This window comes from Brachionichthys hirsutus, chromosome 2 (assembly GCF_040956055.1).
Source record: "Brachionichthys hirsutus isolate HB-005 chromosome 2, CSIRO-AGI_Bhir_v1, whole genome shotgun sequence".
Classification (NCBI taxonomy): Eukaryota; Metazoa; Chordata; class Actinopteri; order Lophiiformes; family Brachionichthyidae; genus Brachionichthys; species Brachionichthys hirsutus.
The window spans coordinates 9,141,897-9,164,553 of record NC_090898.1 but is presented as its reverse complement, the minus strand read 5'-3'; the positions used below and the strand labels follow the sequence as shown (position 1 = coordinate 9,164,553).

Genomic DNA, 22,657 nt, shown 5'->3' with positions numbered 1-22,657 from the left:
TTCTTTTTTTTTTTTTTATCTCACCAGGTTTCAGAATATGATAATTTCTGTTTCATTAGCAAAGTAGCTGTTGAAGAAAACTATATATTGTCATTTTAGTGAAGAAAATATGATCAGCATGCCTGGTACTTTCCAAGTAAGTACAAATAATAGCTTTTTAAAAAGGATGAGAAGACAAGTGAAAAAAGGCGATCATTTTCAACCACTAGTTGTAAACTCGTGGATGAATTGAGCAGAGACGATTTCTTTTTTTTAAAAACAAAAACCAGTCCCGTAAGCTCATGTGAGAAATAGCTTTTAGAGATTCCACAGGATCCATCTGTTATTTGAAGTTTATGAAGACTGCCAAGCCTAGTTTGTGAACATATCTCTTATGCTGCATGATGCTTTTCAGTCACTTGCTTTTACAATATTAACCTACAAAGAGCTTGGCTGACTAATGGCATTGAAAGTTTCATTTGCCCTCTTTTGTTTTTTAGTTTGATTATTGATTTTCTCTCTCTCTCGTTTCTTACAACTTACTTGAATGATATAACACAAAGAAAAAGGAGCAACATGCTGGCATCTTAGAGGATGGGAACGCTACATATAGACCATATCATACAAGCAGATACGGCATGAAGCTGTCCATTGCACACATAAGCAGAAGAGGAGGCGTGGGTCTTGTGGTTCTTATGTTTCCGTGTTTGAGTTTCTTGTGGACCCATGAGAAATGAGCAAGCTGCCAGAGGACAACCAGAAGGTAAAGGTGTGGATGAGACAAACTACAGGGTCGCTGTACGGGGAGTCAGCGCTTTCCCAATAACACCTACCAGACAGTTCAAGAAAGTGCCCACGCTGGCACTGGCATTGAATTGCTCCTGTTCAGCCTTGGAGTTTAAATGTCCTGCACGTGGGTTCCAGCCCCCCTTGCCTGTGCCCCTGTCCTTCTCATGATCCCTCTTTGTGCTGCTGTGCTCTATATGGATTTTCCTCTCACTTCTTGAAGTCTTCCCCCTCTTTTTTCTTCTTCTTCTGCTTAATGATAGCTAGTTTAGTGCATTTGGTCCTGTTTAAAATAATAATTACCGTAAAAACAATCAGTAGAATAATTTCGAAGTCTGAAAAGAATGGGAATGCTTCTAAATATTTCCTGTTTGTTTTGTTTCTAGAGATGTTACGTATGGAATATGTCCGTTTTTGTCAAACATTTAGGACTATCTTTACAGCTAAATCATTGCAGTATCATATAATATTTACAATGAATTTAATAGAAATATAGTTGTTTTAATAGGTAAATTTAAAATGAAATAAGTATCCCTTTCTAAGTTCACTTAGCAGTGATGAATCCCTTAAAGGGATTATTAGCATTTTAGCTGAACTCATACTAGTAACCTGTGGCAAAGATTCATACCTGGGTCATCAGCATCTCCTGCATCACCTTCGTGGTTTGTGTATGTGTGTGCGTGATCGCCCCCCAGGCCTGAAGACCATTGTTGGAGCCCTGATCCAGTCTGTAAAGAAGCTTTCGGATGTGATGATCCTGACTGTTTTCTGCCTGAGTGTTTTTGCCCTCATCGGTCTCCAGCTCTTCATGGGCAACCTGCGCCACAAGTGTGTTTTCTGGCCTATCAACATCACTGAGACCCACCCAGCCAATGGCAGCAAGGCCTTTGACTGGGACGAGTACATCATGAACGACAGTAAGTCTCAAAGCTTCGCCAGTGGCCAACTGGCAGCGAGCTGGAAGTACGAGTCAGCCCATATGCTGGAGCGACAAAACATGTTGTTTTGGGCCTGAATAGATTTAGAGAAATTGAACTGCGCTGAATGCAAAATGCATGTGCAGGAGGAAGTCAGAGGCTGGTCTCAACTGATCTGCAGATTAAAGAACTGCAGCTGTGACACAAATGGACTCATTATGTTTGTTTGGCCTTTTCTTCAGCCAACTTCTACGTCTTGCCTGGCCAGCTGGATGCTCTTCTCTGTGGGAACAGCTCCGACTCAGGGTGAATTGATTTTTCCATCCTCCAAATGTTGCGACACTGACCAAGACCCACCGTCACTCTTTAACCTGCCTGAAGTCAATAAATAATAAGCCATTTTTTTGGGCAAGTCCTCCTCATTTTCCTTCTTTCTCGTCTACCCATCAGCCACTGCCCAGAGGGCTACACATGCATGAAAGCTGGGAGGAATCCAAACTATGGCTACACCAGCTTTGACAGCTTCGGTTGGGCATTCCTGGCTCTCTTCCGACTCATGACACAGGACTTCTGGGAAAATCTTTACATGCAGGTAAAAAGCTGATGCGTCAGCTGTGCTCCTTTCATGACTTGTGGCACAGTGCAAGGACTAAATGTTAAATAATAGCTGGGCCATCTGACACTTTAATATGTGTTTATTTCATGCATATTAAAGAGCAACAGACATCTATTAGACTTCTGAAATGCCACGAGCTCCAACACTGAGTCGGTTATCATGAGTGCCATCAGTCACGCTGTGTATGTGCATCCTGCAGCAGGAAACGACTGAGGATTCAGTATGACAGATGAGAAGACTAAATGGGGTGCTATCTCAAATGCCCTTTTCTTTTCTTTACCTTTTCTTATCTTCTCACTGCTACTGTGTATTGTATTTTAAGAATAATTATTACAAAAGCAAAGTTAGGCCTAATGCAGATTTTTTTTATTAGGATATTCAGGATTGTAAAGAAATTAATGCAACTTTCTTTTTACCTCTTCACTTGATATTTGGTGGCACTCAATCTGACTATTAATCATTGTGTGCTGTTCTTGATGGAAATGTTCAATACTTCCAAATACATCCTAATCTATAGCATTCATTTGACTGTGCACCGGCTGGGATCATTTCATGGTCCTCACTGAGGAGTAAAACAACATTTGGATCAGTGTTTATTCCAGTGCAGACCAAGAACGTGGTTGGCTGTGTATCCATTGTTCATTTCAAATAATGTATATCAATATTATTGATGCTACTAATACTAGAGATTTTAAATGTGGATGTGAAAGTAATTTTGTTTGACATCTTTGTGGCTTTTGTCTGGACAGAAGATTCAGACATTTATGCTGAGCTGGTTTTTGCACCCAGAAATGCTCAGTTATGCCAATCTGCTGCCATTTTTTTTTTTTTTTTTGGCCACTAACAGCTTACTCAGTTCATTTCTGATGAGTCACTGTGAAATATGCGCAGTGGGATTGACCCTGGCCTTGACTCTGGGGTTAAGGTTATGTGTCACACGTCACAAATGTCTCTGCTGTATCCTCACCCTATCTTCTCCCCCAATTTCTGCTGCCTCCCAACAGACTTTGAGGGCGGCAGGGAAGACCTACATGATCTTCTTTGTGCTGGTAATCTTTGTGGGCTCGTTCTACTTGGTGAATCTGATTTTGGCTGTGGTGGCCATGGCTTATGAGGAGCAGAATCAGGCCACCATGGAAGAGGCCCAGCGGAAGGACGACGAATTCAAGGCCATGTTGGAGCAGGTCAAGAAACAGCAGGAAGATGCCCAGGTCAGCAAAACGGAGCATGGAATTGTTCCTGAGTCATTTGAGATAAAAAAAAAAAAAAAAAAAAAAAGGGTCAGCCTTGGCCAGGCATATTGCGTTTCTGGTTTTCTGTCCATTTGTCCATTTGTGCTTCCTGTTCTTGGAAAGACATTTGGGCCTTGGACATATGGATTACATGAATAGATTTTGAGGGCAGAGGTGCAAATCATGAAAACAGGTTTATCTCCAGAAATCGTAAAATAATTAGGACAACCTTTCACACAAACAACTGATGAACTGAACTGTACCTATTAAATGTTTTATCTTCTTAGCTGCAACATCCTTATTTGTGAAGAAGCTCAAGAAGCTCAGTGGCTTTGCTGATACTCCAGGTTGATTGTTGTTGCTGATTGTTGAGATGGATATAAAGTGCCACTTGATCTGAGATGTGTAACTGTGAGGTGGTAATTCAGGCTTTGTGTTTTTTACTTATTTACTTATTTTTATTTTGTCTTTGCAGGCTGCTGCCATGGCAACCTCTGCGGGCACAGTGTCAGAGGATGCAGTAGAGGATGACGGAGGAGGAGGGCGTTTGTCATGCAGTTCTTCTGAGATGTCGAAGCTCAGCTCCAAAAGCGCCAAAGAGCGGCGTAATCGTAAGAAGAAGTGGCGACAGAAAGAGCAAGAAAAAGAGAAAGGCGACAGTGAAAAATTTGTCAAGTCAGAATCGGACGATGGCAGCAAAAGGAGCCGCTTCCGTTTCCCAGATAATCGCCTGGGTCGAAAGTCGTCTATTATGAACCAGGTGAGGGAACTGGGTTTATGTCTTTGGTAGTTTAGTCATTCCTCAGCACCCCCCCCCCCAAAAAAAATAATCTGCATCAATATTATTTACATTTCCCCGCATCGTTCTGTTGTTCAGATCGCGCCTGCCAGAGAAAAGAGTGGGCTCCCTGTTACTTTTGTGTTTTTTCGGTGTGAGTTTTAAATGCATTGATTCCACATATTCTGCAACCAAATACTTTTATTGTGTTGAAAAACACAAAGAGAGCAAACATATCAGAGCTACAGGCTTATGAGGACGCTGTTTTGTTTTGTTTTTTATTTTTAGAGATGATAAATAGATAGATAGATAGATAGATAGATAGATCTCACTGAAAACACATGTTTCAGCTTCCTGATGAGAAGCATTTCGGATTGGGAAGACTGCTACTATACATTATGGTCTTGCCCAAGTTTATACACAAACGAGCAAAAAGTGAACATAAGTACAGGAGCACACATCCGTGTCCTGAATTATTCACAGCAGTTCCATGAATGTTTCAAAGGCAGCATTTATGCAGCTTTGTTCAGGGCTCACTTGGTCCCCTCTGACTTTGAGTTGCAGTGTTTTGCAGCTCTGTTTATATTTGGATCAATACTTGTCATGGTGTATGTGCCTCATGTTGTTTCAGCTACGTGTGTGTGTGTGAGAGACCGTGAAGGTGTGGGATATCACTGACCTAATTACGTATTTCTCTCTCTTTTTTATGAAGTCTCAGTTGCTCTAGCAGAGAAAACGTCCTGGTTGCATAAATGTCCCACGCCCCTTTCACATTGACCTCCAAACCTGATGACGCACATCATAAAACTGATGGTGCAATTAATTGTACTTCAGAAACACCTTAAACTACACACACACACACACAAGTGTCACCTTTATGTTTCTTTCACCTTCAGTCCCTCCTCAGTATACCCGGATCGCCCTTCCTGTCCCGCCACAACAGCAAGAGCAGCATCTTCAGTTTCAAGGGCCGCAGCAAGGACGTAGGTTCGGAAAACGAGTTTGCCGATGACGAACACAGCACGGTGGAGGAATGCGAGGAGCGCCGGGGCTCCCTGTTCAGCCCCTATCGGCGGAGCAGCTACAGCGGCTTTCACGGCAAAAGGAACAGCACGGTGGATTGCAACGGCGTGGTGTCGCTCATTGGCCCCGGGCCTGGCGGACGTCTTCTGCCTGAGGTGAAAATAGATAAGGCAGCTTCTGATGACAGTGTAAGGAAGTCAATGAGTAGACCTTCTCAATCTAGGCATGGCCCCCCTCTCGTCCGTTCCTTTTCTTCCTCTTCTCTATCCTCTGTCATCTTTGCAAGTCCGTATGTATCTCTTGGCTAAGCGCTCGTGCCCTCCCCCCCCCCCCCCCCCCTCCCAGCCCTTGCAGTGTATGCTGCCCTCCAACAGTAGGCAAAGGAGGGAGAAATAATAGTGAATAGACAATAGCCAAGCATGCGTTGGACAGGTTAGTGGACCTATCAGTGACTTCCAGACATTGTTGCTGTTTGATTTGAACAATGAATGTCATTGTTTTGAATGTTCATATCAATTATATGTTCACACTTGCACCATGCTCATGCTTTCAGAAAGGCCTAAACAAATCTGCTTCCCCATTGGCCCATAAGATTTGAATATACATATCAAAGCCCGATTGATATTCACTGCACAATTTCACGTGTGGGATGTCACGAAGTTCCTGTTTCACACAGTCTAGTCGTGAAACAGAATTCTTCTTAACTAATAGCATACGATGATGAGTTAACATGCTTCAGTGTGTTGATGTGTTCCTCCTCCGGGCGTCCAGGTCCTCTGCGAGCCTGTGTGGGTAGATCTACAGTAGGGGGTGGAGAAAACAGAGGGAACTGTTCACTATAGAGCCACGTTTTATCTACTTCCCTGCTAATATCTCAATTCAGTAACAAACACAGTGTCCTATCAGGGTTCACTAGTTTAATTTAATAAGCGGAGGGCTGCTGTCCTTGTCTGTCTCTATCTTTCTCTGTTTCCCAAACTCTCCCTGGTCAAAATTAGTGAATTACTCGTTCTAGTTAGCATGGTAGATTTAAACCCTTGATTAAAACAAGCATGACGTAGAATAGTAGAGTAACAGCCTTGGTGTCTGTAGTATCTTCTCCTTCTCTTTGACTTGGAGCATGCTCATGCATGACAACTGGATGAATCTGTACAACCTGCCCCATACAATCTCTTTACAATGCGCTGGACTTGATGGTTGCAATATAAAATAGGAAGAAACCATAGCAATCGATTTGCGAGTGACATTAAAATGGCCAGATTTGGGAGACCTTTTCCAAAAATAACCTCATTATTATATTGCAATGGCAGCAAAGCCTCCATTACTGCATGGCGGGACTGAAAATGCATTCATGCAGAAGCAGTTCTCCCAGCACAGTACTTCACAATCCATCTATTATTCAATCAGGATGAGCTAATTGCATTCAAACACAATTAGGTCAAGTATTCCTTGACCGCTGCTCCCACTTTGGCTGAGACTTGCATGTATTAGCAGTTCACACAAATCGTCCTTGAACCCGACATTGAGAAAAAAGAAACATATGAAACATACCCTGGCCCCAACCCAAACAATCTGACCCTCAACTACTTTCTCCTTCCAATGCTGATGTGCACTTCCCTCTGCCGGCCACCGGTGGTGCTGTGGGATGGTGTTCATGTCCTCTCCATGGGTGCTTGATTCTTCCTCTCCTCCTGACAGCCGACTACTGAGGTTGAGGTGAAGAAGAAGCTGTCGGGCTCCCTGATGGTGTCTGTGGACCAGCTCAATACCTCCTTTGGGCGGAAAGAGCGGGCCAACAGTGTCATGAGCGTCATAACCAACACACTAGTGGAGGGTACTGCCACTTTAACCCAGCTCTTTAACCTGCTCTCTCATTATTCTTTAACTAGGGCTGCTCTCATTGGTTGATTGATTTGACGTTAATTTCCTGCTTATTTGCTTTGCATATCCAATAGTACCAGATACATACAATGCATACGATTATCATTTGATACCATTGCATGCTGTAGGTATACTCAAGCACGCATGTGGGTTTGATTTTGACTTGTGATCCGCGCTATGTCTTCAGAGCTGGAGGAGTCTCAGCGTAAGTGTCCGCCTTGCTGGTATAAGTTTGCGAACACTTTCCTGATTTGGGAGTGCTCTCCCGAGTGGATAAAGATAAAGGAGAATGTGAACCTAATTGTCATGGATCCCTTCGTGGACTTGGCCATCACCATCTGTATCGTTCTCAACACCCTTTTCATGGCCATGGAGCACTACCCCATGACCCCTGACTTCGAACACATGCTGTCGGTAGGCAATCTGGTGAGTGGCAATCTTTTTGTTCATTTAGTTTCGCCTCTGCTTCCTCTTTGCAGCTCGGAGAGGAATGTTATTTTTAGGGCTGTAATTGGCAGCCCTTTGATTGCAAACTCAGAGTTGAAAGGCAAAGAGAAAACACAAGCACCCCTTCCCCACTTCTATCTTTTGTCAATGCATTTCTAATTTTGCACACACAATCCCTGTCTTTTTCTTCTTCTATCTCTCCTTCCTCTGGTCAAGTGGGTTTCCTGTTTGCTTCTCTCTGCCAGTTTGCTAACTAGTGGGAGGCTGCATTAATGTTTCACGGAGGCTGATCGATGAATTTCACTAAAATGGTGCATGAATCATGGCGTGGATCACTCAGCCTGACCATTTAAAATTTTAACATTTCAAGGATGCAAAGAAATTTCTGTATTGTACTGGCTCTTTAGATAATTTAATTGACCTCATATGATGTGATGCATGTTTCTTTAATGCACAAATCCTCACAGAAATGTCACCAATTATCTTGCTTCACATTCTGCTGCTTCCCGTGAAACGGTGCTGAGCTGCATTAATGTGTTCCAATCTGTTCTTGAATTCTACCTGCCAGGTGTTCACTGGGATCTTTGCAGGGGAGATGCTTTTTAAACTGGTAGCCATGGATCCGTACTACTACTTCCAGGAGGCCTGGAACTGTTTTGATGGTTTTATTGTGACGTTGAGTTTAGTGGAACTGGCACTGGCGGACGTTGAGGGCCTGTCTGTGCTGCGGTCATTTCGTTTGGTAAATCCTATTTTATCCTCCTGTCCCTTTGGATCTCTGTTGATGTCTGCTTTATTCCGCATTTGTACTTTCCTTCACCCTAACTGTGTGCGAATAAAGTTTTTATGTTGTGATTGAAATATCCCTCTTCTCTTTCCATCCATCCCACCCCAGCTGAGAGTTTTTAAGCTGGCAAAGTCATGGCCCACTCTAAACATGCTGATCAAGATCATCGGTAACTCTGTGGGAGCCTTGGGGAACCTGACTCTGGTGCTGGCCATCATCGTCTTCATCTTCGCTGTGGTGGGAATGCAGCTGTTTGGCAAAAACTACAAAGACTGCGTGTGTAAAATCGCTGCGGACTGTGAGCTTCCCCGCTGGCACATGAACGACTTCTTCCACTCCTTCCTGATTGTCTTTCGGGTGCTGTGCGGCGAGTGGATCGAGACCATGTGGGACTGCATGGAGGTGGCTGGTCAGGGCATGTGCCTCATCGTCTTCATGTTGGTTATGGTCATCGGCAACCTGGTGGTGAGTGGGAGGGTTTTCAGACAATCAGTGTTGTTGGCTCTGCCCTCTTTAAGAATTTACGGGCCAGAATGTGGAGTAAGAAAAATGAATCACTTTACTGTCATTCCTCATTCTACGTCCAAAAGGTGTTGAACCTGTTCCTTGCCTTGCTCCTGAGCTCATTCAGTGCTGACAACTTGGCTGCAACCGATGACGACGGGGAGCCCAACAACCTGCAGATTTCCATCATGCGCTTCAAGAAAGGCATTGCATGGGTAAAAGCGAAGGTAAGGCAGTCCAGTCTGCTGAGGAAACCACCGCTGGAGGATGAGCAGAAACCGCTGGACGACATGTATGATAAAAAGCTGAACTGCATCGCTAACCACACTGGGGTGGACATCAACCGTGACCTGGACTATGCCAAGAATGGTAACGGCACCACCAGCGGTATTGGCAGCAGCGTGGGGAAGTACATGATTGACGAGGACCACATGTCGTTCATCCACAACCCGAACCTGACTGTCTGCGTGCCCATAGCTGTGGGAGAGTCTGACTTTGAGAACCTCAACACAGAAGACTTCAGCAGCGAGTCTGACATTGAGAATAGTAAAGAGGTCAGTGATAGTTTATCACATATGTATGCAGGTGGGAAATGACAAAATGGAGATGTAATCTACTACAAACCTAACAGAGAAAAAACCCCACTTTTATCCAAACACCAACAAAATACATTTTCAGGTGAGCAGCAGAGTGCTCCATGTGTATTTGTTGTTTAATCCTCAGATGAAATTTCCTCTCTCATGATTGTGAAATTAAGGGTGTGGCTGAACACTTTGCAATGCCGGACACTCGCTCCACTGCTGAATAGAGCAGACAGGCAATGTAGTTGAAATGGATCCACTGACGTTTGTGTGGATGCTGTGTGATGTTAAGAATGGTTGTAGTGTCCATCACGATCCGAGAAAAGAGTAGCTGTGATCAAATTATATTTTTGATTTTTTTCTCCTCTTATTTTAAGACTGAGTGAAAGCAATTTGTAGTCACATGAACTTTACATTTCCTGACAAGCTCCGGAAAGATTCATGATTTCAAGCTGTTCCCTTCCCTCACTGCAGCAGTGTCGTGCAAACTTAAGTGTTTCTGTGTATTTGTGTGTGTGTGTGTGTGTGTGTGTGTGTGTGTGGATGACACGCGCGCAGCTGGATGACACCAGTTCATCAGAGGGCAGTACTATTGACATCAAGCCAGATGTGGAGGAGGTGGTTGTGGTGGAGACAGTAGAGGAATACATGGAACCAGAGGCCTGCTGGACAGATGGTGAGACACTCACCCCCATTCCAACCACTGTCCTCAGATTCACCTGGACTCTGTGTCCTTGTATAGGGTGGCTGTATTTCCAAACTCATAAATTGGAATCATATCTGTCCAGACTCCCACACTCCTTTTCTCTCTCTCAAAGCCAATTGAAGCCTGGAGCCTGTCCCAGCTGACTTTGGGTGGGAGGAGGAGGGGGGTGGGGGGGGGGGGGGGGTACAACCTGGACCAGTCACCGGTTCATCACAGAGCCTTACTTTTTCTAACTCAATGAAATGCTATCTCTCCTCCTGTGTGTCCACAGCTTGTGTGGCAAAGTATAAGTGCTGTGAAGTTGACATCACCACTGGCTGGTGGAAGAACTGGTGGTTCCTGAGAAAAACCTGCTACCTTATTGTGGAGCACAACTGGTTTGAGACCCTGATCATCTTCATGATTCTGCTTAGCAGCGGCGCCCTGGTAAGGAGGCCGGCATTAGCTTATGCTCCTAAAATAAGGAGGACGGGATATTTCACACAGACCGTTTTTTTCTCAATCAAGTAAATCACTGTCAGTGATTAGCAAGAGTAAGGCTGCCATGCTGTAAACGGTTCCATTAATGGAATAATAAATTATGAGGCATAACTGCTGCCTTGTCACGGCTGACAGCGTTTTCTGCTCTCCGCAGGCCTTTGAGGATGTGTACATCGAGCAACGGAAGACCATTCGGATCATTCTGGAGTATGCTGACAGAGTTTTCACCTACATCTTCATACTGGAGATGTTGCTCAAATGGGTAGCCTATGGGTTTGTCAAGTATTTCACCAACGCCTGGTGCTGGCTGGACTTCTTCATTGTGGATGTAAGTCTAGTTCCGGTTATTTTTGTGTTGAACCACACTCTGGTCCAACAGCAACACAGTGGATAGTACAACCCCCCCCCCCCCCCCCAAAAAAACCCCACATAGAGCTAGACGTCATTTCTACTACGTTGACCTTAATTTAAGGGTGTGTCACAATTTGTTTCTGGGCTTTATCTGAGTCATAGCCACAGCATCACATGCACTGCAAAGGCCTTGCAAAAGTGATGATGATTTAAAACTATTTATCGTAAGCTTTGCCCCAATTGTTGTCTGTTGGGTGTGGTTTGGTTTGAAAAGCCAGTTTAGTCATAAAATATTTGCTTCGTGGTGTGGGTTAGGTGAAAAGGCGTGTTCCTTAGAATTACAAAGCCTCTAATTAAAATTTCTGAAACAATATAAGGACTGTGTTTCAGTCTGTCCATTTCAAGTTACAATCATGGCAGTCACCTATTACAAATCCATTCAGACACTATCCCTGTTTTTTTCTTCTCTTGGCTTATCACTCTGAGATGCTTGAATATGCTCGATAATTATCTGCTTATAATTTAGAAATCAGAAGCGATTATGTCTGTTTCCATACTACGTGCAGATAGATGTCAGTTCTGGTGTTTTGATACAGGATTAGAGGAAATACTTAAACACAAATTAGAATCAAGCAATCAACAGCCAAGCTAATGTGATCCAACCATATTCAAGTCATGCTCAGAGGAATGGGATGTGTCAAAGATGTGTCTGTGTGAAGCTGTCTTTGTCCCATGTCTCTGACCTGTCAGATGTTTGTCTCCTCTCTCTGTCTATTTCTCTGCTCCTTGTGTCGGTCAAGACTGAAAGGCTGAGGCGTTGGAAATTCTTACATCTATTCCTTTTCAAGACAACTGACCCTCAAGGGAGGTGAAGTTTATTTATCTGGGGAAGAAACAGAGATTAGCTTTGAAGGATTAAAATATTCTGATTAAACATCAAATCTGAAGGAGTAATCTGTGCCGAGAGGCACAATTGAATAGAAAATGAAGTTCCCTGAACTCAGGCTTTCTCCTTGAACTAACCACCTCTCCACAGTGTCCCAAACCTCAGCCAGTGCCTGTGAATGGACTCCTATCAGTGGCCAGAGTTCTCCATGTTGATTCACTGTAAACTCCTGCAACCCAGACCCAACGCACCAAAGACACATTGATTTACCACAAAAAAAAAAAAGCTTTATGTATGTATTCACGTGTAGAGTTTGAAGTTAAAAACAAACACACATCAGTATGTATCTGTTTTTATATGAATCATACATTTAAAGTTGGCATAGCAGTTATAATCCCACACACACACACACACACACACACACTGTACTGATTCTAGTTGTTGCCGTTGTAGACTCCTTCCCTGTAGGTGTGTTGTCCAGCCCAGCACTTGGGACAGTGCAGGGCGCCATGATTCCCAAGTTGTGACATCTTTCCTCCCCTCTTTCCCCATCCTCCTTTCAATCCCTCTCGGAAGTGTAACCTCAGGAATGTGATGATATTGTGCTGAGATGTAATGATGGTGGGTGAGAGGCAACTTGGTGGTAAGTTTGGTCTTCACTAGTGCTCCCCCTCCCCCCCCAAAAGCCTGACTGTGCCTCTGCCACCCTGTGTTGTGGGGTGAAACCATTGCCACGGACTCAGAACCGGGGGGGCACCATCATTAGACCGGCCTGTGGTTCTCTCTCACTGTGGATGTGCCTGATTCTCGGCGTGAGTGTCTTCCTCCTTATTTCCCTTGTGTTATCTTTCTGTTACCCATTTGAATTCTTTCCTTCCTGCTTGTCGTTAGATGAATGTTTTAACATTTTAAAACAAGACGAAACAAAAGGGGCAAGAGCCTTAATGTGTGGGATCGAGGATGATAGGTGTCATACTCCATTCATTTTTCTTTTTCACTCAGATTATCATCATTTTCTTGTGTTTTTCCCTTTGGTTTTGCTTTTGCTTTGCTTTTATTTCTGTTTGGTTTGTGCCGTCGTCATCATGGGATCACAGCCCCAGATGTCATTGGCCTTGCCTTGCAGAGCTCTGTGAGAAGGACGTTGAGAAGCTGAAGTCACTACCACACAGCTGGCCCAGCAGGGGGCCAGAGGCCAGGCACCCCAAAGGGGGGGTTCTCCAAGGGGTCAGGCTGAAGGTGATAATTACCCCAAACACCGTAGTATAGATCAGGCAAAATCTTTATTTTACTGTCTCCCCCATCAGAAGAGCATCTGATTCAAGAGGAAGTCCTACTGATTTAAAATGAGGCGTTTTGCCAAAGTGTAACAGCAGAATCTAAGTAATGGTCCATTCCTGATATATCCTGGACTGACACTCACATGTGGAATAAGTCTAAATCTATGCTGCCGACTCTTCTGCTGTTTCTTTTTTTCCACAGTTCTGATGCATCCCAACTGTAAATGGTTGAGAACTTTGCCTCTTGTAATCCATGTTGATAAAGGCGTCGGTCAAAATGAAGATTTTGCCTGTTGCAAACCTCCCCATGTGACTTTGGAAAGCTTTGGGTGTTGTGTCCTTAATGCGGTGAGTTTGACCAGTTGGTGTCGGTGGCTGGTTGGAGGTGCTTTAACACGTGTTCACTGTTGATATTTTTCCTTATTTGTAAGGAACTGGTACTCCCCCTGTCCTCCCAGCATCCAGACCAGTAAGATTGCCATTTAGAAAACAGAAGGGGGAAAAAAAAAATCCCTGAACATCATAGATGAATTCTATAACAAACACATTTTCCCTTATTTGGTCTTGGGCCTATTTCTCGAACAATTGGACAATCAGATTTTGCATGCAGAATAATTTGCATTTAAATCAAGAGAGAAGTCTTTAAAAATCCTCCCTGTCGGGACCATTTTAGCACACAAGGCTGAATCATTCATGCACTTCCCCCCTCAAAGAACATTAGTGCAGCTTATTGACCACATCGTCCATGTCCTCCTTTGTTATTGACATGAAACTGCGCATGTGTAACTTAGATCAGCTATATGGCTCATACCATAGCATAACTAGGGCTATTTGGCCTAAGGCACCATTGACTCTTAATGGTAATAGGAGGTTTTAGGGTTTATACTGTAGTGCATAGTGAGTGTAGTTCTCCTAACTAATAATAGCACAAGGGGACGTAATCATTGGCTGTAGCGATGCCTTGAGGGTTGCTGTCGGACACGGCGAGGAGATGCACCGGTTTCTTTCAGGTTGTGTTCTGTTGTTGTTAACCGTGTGTAACTCGACTGTATCCTGTGTATTTTTGTCTTCTTAGTGCCATCCAGTGCTAATAACTATATCCAATCTGCCCTTAACCTCCATCCCTGTTTCATGTGCGTGGTTCGTGTGACTGTGGCTCTCCCATTTGATTCTAAATGCCGTGTGAAAACTTGATTTGAAAATGTCATGGTGGCATCCTTGTATGTGTTAACTTGTATTCTTTCTCTTAGGTTCCATTAGTTTGTCTGTCTTAAGTTAAATGGGATCTTATGCCTCAGCCCAAGAGCGACCATGTTAGAGGGGCAAGGGTAAGGCTTTCAAGTCTGTTGGGTTTTTGTCAGCTTTTCCAGGGTGACCTGTTTCCGTTCCTCCTACCCCCCCCCCCCCCCCCAACTCCCCTTCCTCTTGTCCGTCAAGTCCCTTCGCTTGTATCTTTACTAAATCATGCAGCGCTCTTTTCTGTCTAATTTACCCTCTATGAGCCTAATGTCTCTATCTCCTCTCTTTCACTCTCAACCACAAATCTTCTTTGCAGGTACAAAGGACTTTTCACATCTTGTCAACTGCCCCAAATGACCAGACAAACAATCCCTCTGGCCTACTGCTATTAAAAATACTACACACATAAAACCGATACTAAACACTGACCTTCTCTCTCAGTGTATATACATGTATAAATGCAACACTATACATGCATATACATGCATAGATTTATGTGTGTGTGTCCAGTAACTCTCCACCAATGCCAGGCCCGCCTCTAGTGAATATTCTCACTTCTAACAGTTTGGAACCTCTTTTGCTTCTCTGTTTTTTGTAGGTGTCTATAGTCAGCCTTGTAGCTAATGCGCTGGGCTACTCCGATCTAGGGCCCATTAAATCACTCAGGACACTAAGGGCCTTGAGACCCCTCAGAGCCTTGTCACGTTTTGAAGGGATGAGGGTAAGATCCAAAGCTAAGCAGCTGATCCTTCCGCATGCCCATTCAACAGTTTAAAGCATGCTAGAACTGATCTTAAAACAAACTAAGAGGACAAAAAAAAAACCTCTTACATTGGGGGGATTGTTTTTAAAACCAGGAAATGACAGACCAGAAGTCACGTTTCCATGCGCAATCCTTGTACACCATGTCTTTGTTAGAGTGAAAGAATAAGTCATGATGCAGCTGGGAGACTGAGTAAAGTACCGCTAAAGTTGTATTACCAGCAGAACAGCATGAATTTCAATTGAATTGCTTAAACAAAAAACAAATCTCCATGAAAAATACATTTGTTTATTAATAATTCATTTAGTCAAAGTGCAACAGAAATATTTTTTCACAAAGCTGCCTCATCACATACGTGACCAGCTAGAAATTCTGATTCCTTCATCGTACTTTGTTTATTCTTGATTGGCCAAAGTGAATGTAAAATTGGTCAAACCTATCCAAACCTACATGCCATCTCATAGAGCATCCAAGTCAACAATTACTTCTTCATATGGCCTGATTCTCAACCACTGCTTTTTAAATAAGACCCCCCACGCCCCCCAACATGCCCCCCCTTTCACCTTTCACGCATTCCCTGTACGCATCTGCCATCGAGAACAACCAGCAGGAACCGGGGAGCTGCAAGACACCAAAAACTCTACACAACCTGTCGCACTAAAACGCTGCATGTAGAGCAGCTTCCACACACACTCGTCTTGCACCACAGGATTCTGTGGCTTGCAGAGCAGGACTCGGGCACTGAGACGGTGCCTCTGACCGCTTCAGACGTTTCCAGCCAAAACACACAGATCTGATTGGTGTGCTTGGTGACTGGTGGTAGCCACAGGTTGCGCCTGGTTGTTGTCTTGCCTCTTTCTTTTTCTCCAACTCTCCAGATCTCATTTTCCTCTCCTCCTCACTGTTCTTGAACTGGTTGCATTGCCTACTAGTTTGAGCTCCTCCTCACCTCAGCCCTCCCCCCCCCCCCCCCCACCTCTTCAGCCCCACATGTGCAGCACCCCACCTCACCCTTACCACTCCTCTTCTTCCGTAACCCCTTATCTCTCCACTACTCACTTCACCTCGAGCCGGTTGATTGGACCGGGCCGCTGGAGGGTCAGCACACTCTCTCATGCTTGTCCAGGATCTTTTTGCATCAGGGACTCAGAGACAGAAACCACAAACTCAGTGTTGTGGCTTTGGGAGGAAAATATTTGTGAAGCTTCTGCCGGTGTCAGCACTTTTGGTACCATTTGACCAAATAATCTGCTAGCAGTTGTTTTTTTTGTGGCAGGTTATTCGTGTAATTTTTCCAAAAAAAATACTTTCTTTGGGAATGCAGGTAGAAGCTTAGCAAATATGCGAGGCTGCCATTTCACACAAGGCATTACTGCTGTCATGTCATGGCACCACATACTACAGCGTCTACAACGGGCCTGGCTGCCTGTTGCCTTTCACAATGGGCAGCACTTTCAACCCTAGACAGATTAAGTGTTGCCCCTCCTCAGCATGCCCCAAAAATGACAGACCTGATTGTAAAGCAAAGTGTCATTCATACTAGATATCCAGCGACTAAAATATGATGCTGTTGTACACCAGCTGACATCAATGCGATTAGGCCCTGGATAGGCTGTATGGATGTTGTTCACAGATGTTTTATTTAAAGGCTATACGTTTAATCATTTCGGAAGGGATGGGATGTCATTTTTGGGGTTAAAAATCACAGCACATTTGATTCGGTCAAGTGTACTATTATTATTATTATTATTATTATTATCATCATGCCCCTATGAATGGACTCATTCACTGGGTGTTTGTGGTAAGAGAAGTGAGGGTGGCCCAATAATACTGCAAAGGGTAATAAACAGTGGAATTAAATGCTGCTGTACCATTTATTGACGACGATGTCTATGTTCATCAATTGCCATTTTGTTTAAACTGAAAATGGAAAACAAAGCGGTCAAAGCAATAAATAAATGAATAGGGAAGTATATGAGTGGAGAGATGACGACGTATGAAAGAGATACCCAAGTATTAGAATGGTGAGAACTGGTTGAGTGCTAAAGCCCAGTTCTATTTACAGAGCAATGCATCATGTTGTAATCACATCATCTGTACCGCAGCAGATACATTATTTTCTCCATCCAGATCAAATTAAAATGATCAATTCTACCACAGAATTTGAGAAGACAATAATTTTGGTAGTCTGATCTTCACTGTCTAATGGAGTGGACCTTTTGATATAATCTCTGTACCCCCAAAAATTGAAATGACCTCTCCTCAACATCACCAGATTATTGTTGAGCTGTCATTTCAGCCGTATTGTGCTGTAGAATGAGGATGAGGAAAGAGAATGACCCGATGGATACACAAAACATGCAACATTTCAATCCGTAACAGTTTAGCCGTTATCTCTCTATCCACACATTTCTCTGTTTATTTATTTATGTATTTGAGCGGTTCTTAAGATTGCACAGTGCCGTGTAACACGCATGTATTATAGCGGCCGATGCACATTATGCATTTGTCAAAGCCATTTTCCCTCTTTCTGAGAACGCTTTCCGCAGAGCATGGCCTACTTGGTTTTTGTTTTTTTTCAAACACTGAACTCCAGAAAGCAGCTCAGATGGAGCAAAGAGTCATTCTCTCAGCGGATACAAAGGCTTTCGCTGTGGCAGAAGGAATGTGATTGGTGTGTTCTGCATTAGATGACATCATATATTCCTAGTTGACGCTCTCTAAATTACTTTTAAAAATCATGATTTTATTGCACTAAGTTGCCCGGCAGAGGTCATCTACACGTTGAGAGAATCCTGCTCTGGAGCTCATCCCTGTCTGTTTGTAACGAGGAGGGAATATGGCTCCACAAAACCAGTCTGCCAAAGACATGCATGCTCAGCTGTCTGCCTGAGAGCTGCTGGTTGGCCTGCCTGTCACTGGTAGTTCACTCTGTGCTGAGCTTATTACTGGCTATGGTATATTAAAACATGTACAGGAAATCTGATTAAGTGTAAAAACAGGCCTAGATTTTAGGGTGGTGGTGGGAATTATATTGCTTTATGGGATTTTCTGTTACTGATCTAGTTTTATATTGCCTGACTGAATTATGGAAAAGGGCCAGTAGTGTATTGAATATTGACTGTTTATGGTTTAGGGGGGGAGGGTGGACACTTCATAGTGGTATGGCAAATTTTTCCAATTCATTTTTTAAAAAGTTTTATTTTTAAACCAGAGTTTGTAAGATTTCTAAAGTGAATATATACAGTAGAACCACAGCTACACCTGTTTTGTCTAAATTTTAGAAACCATATTTCTTACAGCACTGATAAATTCTCTCTTTATTAGTTAGTGTTTATATTATTTTTTATATTCCTAATAATCACATAAAAAGATAAATGTTAAGCTGAAATAAATTGAGTATCTGTTTAGCATTTTTACCAACACGCTTCAGAGCATCTCAGAATCACATCAGTGCTGCTCTAATTAGAACGAGACTGCTTCCCATGCATTCTCCATACTTTGGGGTACATGATGGGGGTTTGCAGTACTTCGGTTATGAAGCATACTGTAGGATTGCGCTGCTCTTACTCATATCACCTGTTGCCATAGCAGTATGTAGTATCTTATCGGAGGGGTTGACTTAGCCGATTTGCTTCCTGGTTCTCACTCTGCCATATCCTGTCTTCCTTCGTCTGGTCTAGGTGGTAGTCAACGCCTTGGTGGGCGCCATCCCTTCCATTATGAACGTGTTGCTGGTTTGCCTCATCTTTTGGCTGATTTTCAGTATCATGGGGGTCAACTTGTTTGCGGGCAAGTACTACTACTGCTTCAATCAGACGTCCGAGGAATACTTTCCCGTTGACATTGTGAACAACAAGACCCAGTGCGAGGCCCTCATGAAACAAAACTTTACCGAGGTCAGGTGGAAGAATGTCAAGATCAACTTTGACAATGTGGGCGCTGGCTATTTGGCGCTTCTGCAAGTGGTGAGAGTGTCGCTCCTTCTTTTCTTTCACATTCTCCTGTAACACTAACTTAGAGTTTTCTCTAAATTCTCCTGCTTTCATGTTCTCTTCATTTTTCTGTGCATCACCTATCAGGATCTGGTTTAGCCTTGAGCTACATTTAAGCTACATTTAAGCAACATTTGTCTCAATACTCTGAGGCTGGCCATTGTTCATATTCATTGTGTTTCTGTGTCCTTTGATTTATCTGCTTGTTTCTTGTCATGAACAAGCTGTACCACAGGACATGGCGTTTCGGTTTGAGTTTTTAGATTTTAATTTTAATAGTTTTCTGTATATAATTTGCGTCATGTTTTCCAAATGTATTTAATAACGTGTCTCTTTTGAAAGGCCACATTCAAAGGGTGGATGGATATTATGTACGCGGCTGTGGATTCAAGAGCGGTACATTCATAGATTTTCTATTTATTATATTTATGATGATGATTATTCTTATTATTATTCATTGATTTTTTTTAAAAACGAATTAGTATGTATTTATTATTATTTATTTATTTTTACCCCAAAACATGTCATTTAAATGTTTTGTTGACATTACACTCCACATTGTGTCTTCCTCCAAGGTGGAAGACCAGCCTGACTATGAAGTCAACATCTACATGTACATCTACTTTGTTGTCTTCATCATATTTGGCTCCTTCTTCACCCTCAACCTCTTCATCGGTGTGATCATTGACAACTTTAACCAGCAGAAGAAAAAGATAAGACACGCTTGTTTCCCTTTAACCCATATTACTGTTTTAAATTTTGTATTTAGAATATGATTGTAACCAAATACTTGTTGATCCCTTTACTTTGGCGGTCAGGATATTTTCATGACAGAGGAACAGAAAAAGTACTACAACGCTATGAAAAAACTGGGCTCCAAAAAGCCGCAAAAACCGATTCCTCGCCCACAGGTAGATGTTTCCTTCGGGCTACTCCTTTCAGCCTGTTCAGATTGTTCATCGGTTGCTATTTCTGCCTGCGTAAAGTACAACTTCACTACTTTGTGTTCTCCCATCTCGCAGAACCAGATCCAGGGTATGGTGTTTGACTTTGTGACGCAGCAGGTGTTTGACATCTTCATCATGATACTCATCTGCCTCAACATGGTCACCATGATGGTGGAAACAGATGATCAGTCAGATGAAATGGAGCTTGTCCTATACTGGGTCAACTTCATCTTCATTGTAGTCTTCACCACGGAGTTTTTGCTGAAGCTCTTCGCCCTTCGCCACTATTACTTTACTAATGGCTGGAACATCTTCGATGTTGTGGTGGTCATCCTCTCCATTGTTGGTGAGTTGAGGAGGTTGACGGCCGAAATAACTGTAATCCCACCTCTCAATGTCTTCTGTCTTCTGATGGTGTCTTTTTTTCTGTCCTTTGTGTTTCTTGCCCATTTTCCTTTCTCGCAGGCATGTTCTTGGCTGACATCATTGAGAAGTACTTTGTGTCGCCAACTCTTTTTAGGGTGATCAGATTGGCTCGTATTGGCCGTATCCTCCGTTTGATCAAAGGAGCCAAGGGAATCCGGACTTTACTCTTTGCTCTGATGATGTCACTGCCGGCCCTGTTCAACATCGGCCTACTCCTCTTCCTGGTCATGTTCATCTTTTCCATTTTTGGTATGTCTAACTTTGGCTACGTAAAACATGCGGCAGGCATTGATGACTTGTACAACTTTGAGACCTTTGGCAACAGCATGATCATTCTGTTCATGATGACCACATCGGCTGGATGGGATGGCTTACTGCTGCCGATCCTCAACTACCCGCCAGACTGCGATCCCATTTTGGAAAATCCTGGCACATCTGTGAAAGGAGACTGTGGCAATCCTTCAGTAGGGATCTTCTTTTTTGTCATGTACATCATAATTTCATTCCTGATTGTTGTCAACATGTATATTGCCATCATCCTGGAGAACTTCAGTGTTGCCACAGAGGAAAGTGCTGATCCACTCAGCGAGGATGACTTTGAGACCTTTTATGAGATCTGGGAGAAGTTTGACCCAACTGCCTCTCAGTTCATCACCTTTGCCAAGCTCTCTGACTTCGCTGACGCACTGGAGCATCCACTCCGTGTTCCAAAGCCCAACACCATAGAGCTGATCGCCATGGACTTGCCTATGGTGAGCGGGGATCGCATCCACTGCCTGGACATCTTGTTTGCCTTCACAAAACGAGTGCTGGGTGACAGCGGCGAGTTGGACATGTTGAGGCAACAGATGGAGGAGCGCTTTGTGGCAGCCAACCCCTCCAAGGTGTCGTATGAACCCATTACTACAACGCTTCGTCGTAAACAGGAAGATATGTCTGCCAGAAGTATCCAGAATGCCTACCGTGCTCACCTCATCAGGCGCGGCATCATCTTCAAGCGCCACCTCTTCACTAACAATAAGCTTGAGAATGGCGGGACTAACCAAGAGAAGAAGGAGAGCACACCATCCACGGCCTCGCTGCCTTCCTACGACAGCGTGACCAAACCTGACAAGGAAAAAGAGGATGACAATAAGGAGGAGTGGGCCAGCAAAGAGAAGGACAAAAACCAAAAAGATGAGTGGGAATCCAAGTGTTAGGGTTCAGGGACTCTCTAAATCCATTAAGACCCAGTAAGAAGAGACTCTGCGCTCAAACCCAACGCGCATGGAAAAAGGGATCATTTCCAAGAACAAAATAACAACAAAAACAAACAACAACAAATGTTTACAGACTCACTGCTACTGAGGCAATGCGGTTTCTTGTGTCGTCAAAGGCAGCTGAACCAAACACAATCAGTTTGCCACGGAACTTTGCTGCATAATGAAGACGTTCATAAAGATGAGGAACAAATGCAACGTTTAATGCAGTGGCGCAGTGTGCTGGCCAATGACACACCTCTTTGGGGGGGTCAACTGCCAAGGCACAGACACACATCTCTGCAAGATGATAGGAGAATTGCAGAATTGCTTCCACCGCCACAAGTGGGCTCTCACTGCTATGAGACTGGATCCCACAGATCCCACTGGAACTGTATAAGCGGTCTAAAGGGGTGGGGGGGTCTGCCACACTGCGTTTACCATCTTTATCAAAAGGAAAACTATAATCGACCAAGCAAGTCTAGCTAGGAAGGAAACGCTAGTGAAGGAGTGGGAAACACACAACGGAGATGTTTTATTTTTTGTTTGTTTGTGTGGAGTATACTTGCATCTTTACATTATTTGAGCAGCAAAAAAGATCACATTTAGCCCATGTCACCAGTCTTCTCATCTCCTCTTTGTTATGCTGACATTGAAAGCAACTTTTTTTTTTTAACGTGGGCTTTCACACTGACCGGTAGGGGTCCTTGGTCATTGTTTTGACTTGGGCTGAAGGAGACTTGCTCAGACCGAGTTCCAGATAAATAATAATTATTGTCGATCAATGCATAGAAATGACTTGCATGAAGGCATGC

General features: G+C 43.5%; 1 protein-coding gene across 1 annotated transcript in view; it reads left to right on the top strand.

Annotated features, from left to right (window-relative positions):
- Window positions 1–21,803, top strand: part of scn8aa (sodium channel, voltage gated, type VIII, alpha subunit a) — a 28,266-nt gene extending 6,463 nt beyond the window's left edge. Inside the window, exons 6-26 of the mRNA XM_068752630.1 lie at window positions 1,461–1,682; window positions 1,925–1,988; window positions 2,133–2,274; window positions 3,303–3,509; window positions 4,006–4,290; window positions 5,205–5,519; window positions 7,030–7,165; window positions 7,400–7,638; window positions 8,228–8,401; window positions 8,555–8,911; window positions 9,037–9,504; window positions 10,090–10,207; window positions 10,509–10,663; window positions 10,872–11,045; window positions 15,072–15,194; window positions 18,920–19,204; window positions 19,574–19,627; window positions 19,807–19,944; window positions 20,038–20,142; window positions 20,254–20,524; window positions 20,644–21,803. Of these exons, the coding sequence (XP_068608731.1) occupies window positions 1,461–1,682; window positions 1,925–1,988; window positions 2,133–2,274; window positions 3,303–3,509; window positions 4,006–4,290; window positions 5,205–5,519; window positions 7,030–7,165; window positions 7,400–7,638; window positions 8,228–8,401; window positions 8,555–8,911; window positions 9,037–9,504; window positions 10,090–10,207; window positions 10,509–10,663; window positions 10,872–11,045; window positions 15,072–15,194; window positions 18,920–19,204; window positions 19,574–19,627; window positions 19,807–19,944; window positions 20,038–20,142; window positions 20,254–20,524; window positions 20,644–21,803 (5,192 nt within the window). The remainder of the gene's footprint in view (window positions 1–1,460; window positions 1,683–1,924; window positions 1,989–2,132; window positions 2,275–3,302; window positions 3,510–4,005; window positions 4,291–5,204; window positions 5,520–7,029; window positions 7,166–7,399; window positions 7,639–8,227; window positions 8,402–8,554; window positions 8,912–9,036; window positions 9,505–10,089; window positions 10,208–10,508; window positions 10,664–10,871; window positions 11,046–15,071; window positions 15,195–18,919; window positions 19,205–19,573; window positions 19,628–19,806; window positions 19,945–20,037; window positions 20,143–20,253; window positions 20,525–20,643) is intronic.
- Window positions 21,804–22,657: the final 854 nt, after the last annotated feature.